This window comes from Spea bombifrons, chromosome 11 (genome assembly GCF_027358695.1).
Source record: "Spea bombifrons isolate aSpeBom1 chromosome 11, aSpeBom1.2.pri, whole genome shotgun sequence".
Taxonomy (NCBI): domain Eukaryota; kingdom Metazoa; phylum Chordata; class Amphibia; order Anura; family Pelobatidae; genus Spea; species Spea bombifrons.
Genome location: NC_071097.1, coordinates 5,160,682 through 5,166,681, shown reverse-complemented (window position 1 = coordinate 5,166,681; position 6,000 = coordinate 5,160,682). Strand labels below are relative to the sequence as shown.

At 50.6% G+C, this 6,000-nt stretch overlaps 5 protein-coding genes across 5 annotated transcripts; 3 read left to right on the top strand and 2 right to left on the bottom strand.

The window, feature by feature from the left end:
• Positions 1-296: 296 nt before the first annotated feature.
• On the top strand, positions 297-951 carry LOC128468870 (histone H1B-like). Its single transcript, XM_053450689.1, has one exon. It carries the CDS (start codon positions 334-336, stop codon positions 934-936), a length of 603 nt encoding a protein of 200 aa, XP_053306664.1. The 5' UTR covers positions 297-333; the 3' UTR covers positions 937-951.
• A 483-nt stretch (positions 952-1,434) lies between these two features.
• LOC128468901 (histone H3) lies at positions 1,435-1,847 on the bottom strand. The gene has a single exon (XM_053450717.1). The coding sequence runs from the start codon at positions 1,843-1,845 to the stop codon at positions 1,435-1,437; it is 411 nt and encodes a 136-aa protein (XP_053306692.1). The 5' UTR covers positions 1,846-1,847.
• A 645-nt stretch (positions 1,848-2,492) lies between these two features.
• On the top strand, positions 2,493-2,841 carry LOC128469014 (histone H4). The gene has a single exon (XM_053450814.1). It carries the CDS (start codon positions 2,521-2,523, stop codon positions 2,830-2,832), a length of 312 nt encoding a protein of 103 aa, XP_053306789.1. The 5' UTR covers positions 2,493-2,520; the 3' UTR covers positions 2,833-2,841.
• A 1,011-nt stretch (positions 2,842-3,852) lies between these two features.
• LOC128468991 (histone H2B 1.1-like) lies at positions 3,853-4,433 on the bottom strand. Its single transcript, XM_053450794.1, has one exon. It carries the CDS (start codon positions 4,231-4,233, stop codon positions 3,853-3,855), a length of 381 nt encoding a protein of 126 aa, XP_053306769.1. The 5' UTR covers positions 4,234-4,433.
• A 132-nt stretch (positions 4,434-4,565) lies between these two features.
• Positions 4,566-4,978, top strand: LOC128468917 (histone H2A type 2-B-like). The gene has a single exon (XM_053450731.1). It carries the CDS (start codon positions 4,586-4,588, stop codon positions 4,976-4,978), a length of 393 nt encoding a protein of 130 aa, XP_053306706.1. The 5' UTR covers positions 4,566-4,585.
• Positions 4,979-6,000: the final 1,022 nt, after the last annotated feature.

Below are 6,000 nucleotides of genomic sequence, written 5' to 3'. Positions count from 1 at the left end.
AGTTTTTTTTTTTGTTTGTTTGTTTTTTTTGGGGGGGGGCTGCACGGTGAAAGAAATTCAGCTGCTTTGAATTAGATGTGTGATGAGACGTTTACGCACAAACAGTAAGTATATTTTCCTTTCAACCCTTCCTCCCTCCCCTGAATGCAAATCCAGCGATGCCCTGGCAGCATGGGGAGGTTTCAGAAACGGCGTCCAATCATAGGCTCGCAGGCTACTGCTCATGAACCAATGAATGTTCGGCAGCTCGTCTATAAAAGCCAAACTTCTGGCGGTTTAACCCTGTGTTTACGTGCGATTGTAACTCTTTCGTGGCGGGATCCAGGCAGTGAGATGACCGAGACAGCTCCTTCCCCTGCGCCTCCGCCGGCAGAAACCTCTGCTAAGAAGAAACAGCCGGCAGCTGCAAAAAGCCGTCCTGTGAAGTCCGGTCCCAGTGTCTCCGAGCTGATTGTGAAAGCGGTCTCTGCGTCCAAGGAGCGCAGCGGAGTGTCTCTCGCAGCTCTTAAAAAAGCACTCACTGCTGGCGGCTACGACGTAGAAAAGAATAACAGCCGCCTGAAGCTCGCTCTCAAGGGTCTGGTGTCTAAAGAGACCCTGATCCAGCTGAAAGGAAGCGGTGCCTCTGGCTCTTTCAAGCTGAACAAAAAGCAGCTGGAGAGCAGAGAGAAGACATCAAAGAAGAAGGAAATTCCCATAAAGCCTAAAAAAGTAGCCTCTAAGAAGGTTGTGAAGTCGCCCAAGAAAGCCCCTGCAGGAGTGAAGAAAAGCCCGAAAAAGATCAAGAAACCGTCGGCCGCAGCCAAGAGTCCCAAGAAGCCTAAGTTTGTTAAAGCGAAGAAAGCTGGCAAGAGCCCAGCTAAAAAGGTCACAAAGCCCAAGGCAGTCAAAAGCCCCGCAAAGCCACAGGCTAAAAAGGCAGCCCCCAAAAAGTGAGAAGGGGGGGCGTGGGTTTTGGAGCACCTCTGGTGTGTGCTTTCCCACTTAATTCTTCACACAAAAGGTTCTTTTCAGAACCATCATATCCTCCGAAAAAGAGAAAATAGGCGTTGAATCACTCGGCCGCTGCTATGTGGGCCACCCGCTGCAAGCCTAACCCAATACTTGTGTGTTGTGCATGTATTCACATATTCGGCCAGCGCTCTCGCTCAGAGCGCTGTCCGTAACATAATAGAGATAAGGGGCGGGCTTAAAGATTGTGCTTTGCCGTTACTCGTTATGCCCAGCCGGGGACTCGGCCGCTCAAGGGCTCGCTCGGTAGTGGGATAACTGTGTGAGATATTTCAAGCTTGGGCGCGAGCAACAGGGTTAACTTCATGCATGCGAAGGGAGACACAAAACACAAGCTCGTTTGAGTGACAATGTGGTGGCTCTTAAAAGAGCCTTTGTGAGGGGTGAGGGGGGGAAAACAGTGTTCGCCCACACCACGTTTCCTTAGGCACGTTCACCTCTGATCCTACGAGCCAGCTGAATGTCTTTTGGCATGATAGTAACCCGCTTAGCGTGAATAGCGCACAAGTTGGTGTCTTCAAAAAGCCCCACGAGGTAAGCCTCGCTGGCTTCCTGGAGAGCCATAACAGCAGAACTTTGGAAACGTAGATCGGTCTTGAAGTCTTGAGCAATCTCACGCACCAGCCGTTGGAAAGGCAGCTTTCGGATAAGCAACTCAGTGGACTTCTGGTAACGGCGGATTTCCCTAAGAGCTACGGTGCCCGGGCGGTAGCGATGCGGCTTCTTCACACCACCGGTAGCCGGAGCGCTTTTCCTCGCAGCTTTGGTCGCCAGCTGCTTCCGAGGAGCTTTTCCTCCAGTGGACTTACGGGCTGTCTGCTTGGTGCGAGCCATGCTGGTGCGTGCAGATCTGATTCACTGACGAATACAACAGAACTGTAACGATTCTGTGGCCTACCCCTTTATAGAGTAGCCGTAAATGTGATTGGATACGCTTAATCACGCCCCTCTTTTTCATAGGCTAGGACGATGGTTTGAAAAAGCCCGCCTTTGATCAAGAGACTTCGGTGTGGAGCGTTATCTTTTTATATATTTATTTTAATTACATGCTCGAATCGTTCATTTATTCGTTAGCTGCGGTTCTTTTTTTATTTATTTCTTCTCCTCTCTTTTGGTCAGCCTCCTACCTAGTGAACCTGTGTACTGGCTGACCGTTAACAGCGATACGGCAAAAGCTAAAAGCCCGCCTTTATCTTGGTCTCCGTTTGGCGTTTATTTACAGCGATATGCTGCCACCTAGTGGTAAATGAGGGATCGTCGAAAGCGATCACGTGGAGGTGAGGGAGGCAAAAGCATTAAGGTTTTTGATATTCCTAAATAGCCAATCGGTGGCTGAGGCATGCTTGGAAGCTTCTCCAGCCAACCAACGAGAAGCATATATTAAAAAAGCAACGCCCCCTTGAGGCAGAATGGTGCAGTTCCCCATCAGGTCCGTCCAGGACGCATAAAAGAAAGCGGGCCGGCCGTAGGCAAGTATTGTGCTGTGGAGCTCGTGGAGTAAACGCGAGCATGTCTGGCCGTGGCAAAGGAGGTAAGGGACTCGGGAAAGGTGGCGCAAAGAGGCACAGGAAGGTGCTTCGGGATAACATCCAGGGTATCACTAAGCCTGCTATCCGCCGTTTGGCTCGCAGAGGAGGTGTAAAGCGAATCTCTGGGCTGATCTATGAGGAGACCCGTGGTGTGCTCAAAGTGTTTTTGGAGAACGTGATTCGTGACGCAGTCACTTATACGGAGCATGCCAAGAGGAAAACCGTTACCGCTATGGACGTGGTGTATGCCTTGAAACGCCAAGGCCGTACTCTGTACGGTTTCGGAGGTTAAGCTTGTTGACTCGTGACCCTGAAACATCCAACGGCTCTTTTCAGAGCCACCCACACACTCTCTTAGGCTATGATCATGTTGTCCCCGTGTCTGCCCGCGTTTTTCTATGCATGCCTTGAAATAACCAGCTTAACAGTGGCTGGGTCTGGCTATAGATTGAGCTGCTGGCAGGATCGGAGTGCTGGGAGTTGGGCCCGTTTGCAGAACATGTGCTGGGATCAGCAGCTGGTGTCCTCCAAAGGCTGGCCCATGGCTGGCTTGAAGTGGGGCTGGCCCATGGCTGGCTTGAAGTGGGGCTGGCCCATGGCTGGCTGGCTGGCTGGAAGGGGGGCCGGCCCATGGCTGGCTTGAAGGGGGGCCGGCCCATGGCTGGCTTGAAGGGGGGCCGGCCCAGGGTTAGTAGGTTCCGTCTGTGGTGTAGTTCTCTTACTCTGTATGTCTCAGTATGTGTGTGATTTTTATTATGCCTTTGTCGTCCTCTCATGTCTTATCCTGTCCGTGTGCCACATGTCCGCACTACCGAGTCATGTCTTAGTAGGGTAAGACTCGGCGCTGCCCTTTTCAGGGCAGTAGAGCGCTGTATTGCTATACTTCCGTATACTACAGCGCCACCGAGGTTTCTGAAGAGCTGTATCCTCTGCTAGGATCACGCATTGTCCTTTTCAGGACAATAGCCCCACTGTGTAGCTCAGCTTCGGCTAGCCGCAGTGGTAAAGCAGCCCCTTCTCTCTGCAAAGCTAGTTCTGTCTGGCGGTGAAGGGGTTAATCCCTTAGATCCCAGCAAGAGAAATCAGCAATTAGCTGGAATACCCAGTCGGGATACAGGTCGTTGCCATCACAGGAGCCCCTTCACCTTGGGCTTCTCTTCCCAGGCAGTCTGGTCGATGGGCACAACACCCCAGCTAACCTGGAGAGCTAACAGTCCGACAAAAGGGCTAGATCATTCACATAGCTCTGAGACAGACCATGTAGGTGGCTCTCAAAAGAGCCTTTGTTTAAAGAGAGAGAACAAAGAGAACTTTACTTGGCGCTGGTGTACTTAGTAACAGCCTTGGTGCCCTCTGACACAGCGTGCTTGGCCAGCTCTCCAGGAAGGAGGAGGCGTACAGCAGTCTGAATCTCCCGAGAAGTGATAGTGGAGCGCTTGTTGTAATGGGCTAGGCGTGAAGCTTCCCCGGCAATGCGCTCAAAGATATCGTTGACAAACGAGTTCATGATGCCCATGGCCTTGGAGGAAATGCCAGTGTCTGGATGCACCTGCTTTAGTACCTTGTAGACATAAATCGCGTAGCTTTCCTTTCTGCTCTTCTTGCGCTTCTTCCCGTCTTTTTTCTGCGTTTTCGTAACAGCTTTCTTAGAGCCTTTCTTCGGCGCAGGCGCAGATTTCGCTGGATCAGGCATCGCGTCTGCTGTCTTTTCAACACGCAACGCAGGAGAAGGAGATGAACACTGAAGCGTTGCTTCGCTGGGCCCTTCCCTTTATAGGCACCGCATGCAAATAAGGCCGTTCTGCTGTCTCGCGTCCGATTCGATGAGGTTGTCACGTGTGCAGATGCGGCCGCCCATGAACCGCAGTGCCTACACCGATTGGTGTCTCAGACTATGTCCACCCGATTGGATGTTTTGAAAAGGAACCAATCAGTGACGAATAGCGTCACGGGGGGAAGCTACAAATAGCTGGGTAAGCGTGCGGCGTTTCATTTTAACGTGCTTCTTAGTCGGTTATCAGGGTAGGTTTTTCTCGAGAGATAGCATGTCTGGCAGAGGCAAACAAGGCGGAAAAGTTCGTGCTAAGGCGAAGACACGTTCTTCCCGTGCCGGTTTGCAGTTCCCTGTCGGCCGTGTGCATAGGCTTCTTCGCAAGGGTAATTATGCCGAGAGAGTAGGAGCCGGCGCACCCGTGTATCTGGCAGCGGTGTTGGAGTATCTGACTGCTGAGATATTGGAGTTGGCTGGTAACGCTGCACGCGACAACAAAAAGACCCGTATCATTCCTCGCCACCTGCAACTTGCCGTTCGTAACGACGAGGAGCTCAATAAGCTGCTCGGAGGGGTCACCATTGCTCAGGGAGGTGTTCTACCCAACATCCAGGCGGTGCTCTTGCCCAAGAAGACCGAGAGCCACAAGCCTGCCAAGAGCAAGTGAGTGCGGTAATCGGTAACCGCAGGGCAATTGGCCAACACCACCAAAGGCTCTTTTCAGAGCCACCCATAATCTCTGGAACAAGCTATATCTGTCTTGCTATAAATTTGCTGCAAACTTCCCTAAAGGCAACTGCTTTCCACTGCAGTTTTTCAGCCCGATGTTTAGTTGCTGAGCTTCACGGTGGCTAAACACCATTCATACAAACTACATTATACACCATACCCCGTTTCAGGGCTAAAATTCGAGGCAAAGCTGCCAGCACTTACACGGATAAATATGGTTCTCAAGAAAGGTGGGTGGTTAAGTGCTACCACACGGTGGCAGCATTGCATAGGAAATTGTGGTTTACCGCAAATTAATGTGGCAGAAGCCGGGGAATCCCTCAGCTGTGTGATGATCGTGTAGCTGGCAATGGTCTGGGGAGCGTATTAATGAATTTGATAATCATTCTGAGAGAGAGCCGTGAGTAGCTCCACTGTAGACATCTCCCTTGCCTCTGAAAGCTTAATTGATAAGAAGGGATTAACCCTTCCTATACCCCAAAGTAGTGATGCGAAGTTCGGATCAGTAAAGTGAATCGGATCATTTCGAGTCGGTCATTGAAATGATCCGATTCATGATCCGAATCTTCGGATCACTCAGTGTGACTCATAGAAGTTACTGTTTCCCCAGTCCCTCCCTGCAGTCAAACTAACGATTGGCCCCGCCCCTTTCATTAGGGTCAATGAACCCTCCTGCCTGCCTACTCTAGCGATGTCACTGAAGGCAGAGAATCGTTCAGAGATTCGAACCATTCAGAGAATATCACTGACACCACACTTTTATAAATAAATACATTAATAATCTTCACTGCCCCCAGGATTTAGATTCCTCTTAGATTACCCACCTTAAGATTGCTTTTAGATTGCTTTACCTCTAACTGCACCTTTAGTTAACTTTGTTAAATTAACCCTCAGTCCTCAGCATTAAATTAACCCTAAACACCCCATTAACCATTACTGCCCCTAAATTAACCCTAAAGA

Excerpts from the sequence above, each read along its gene's own strand:
- LOC128468870 (XM_053450689.1), top strand. The coding sequence starts at position 334 with ATGACCGAGACAGCTCCTTCCCCTGCGCCTCCGCCGGCAGAAACCTCT.
- LOC128468901 (XM_053450717.1), bottom strand. The coding sequence starts at position 1,845 with ATGGCTCGCACCAAGCAGACAGCCCGTAAGTCCACTGGAGGAAAAGCT.
- LOC128469014 (XM_053450814.1), top strand. The coding sequence starts at position 2,521 with ATGTCTGGCCGTGGCAAAGGAGGTAAGGGACTCGGGAAAGGTGGCGCA.
- LOC128468991 (XM_053450794.1), bottom strand. The coding sequence starts at position 4,233 with ATGCCTGATCCAGCGAAATCTGCGCCTGCGCCGAAGAAAGGCTCTAAG.
- LOC128468917 (XM_053450731.1), top strand. The coding sequence starts at position 4,586 with ATGTCTGGCAGAGGCAAACAAGGCGGAAAAGTTCGTGCTAAGGCGAAG.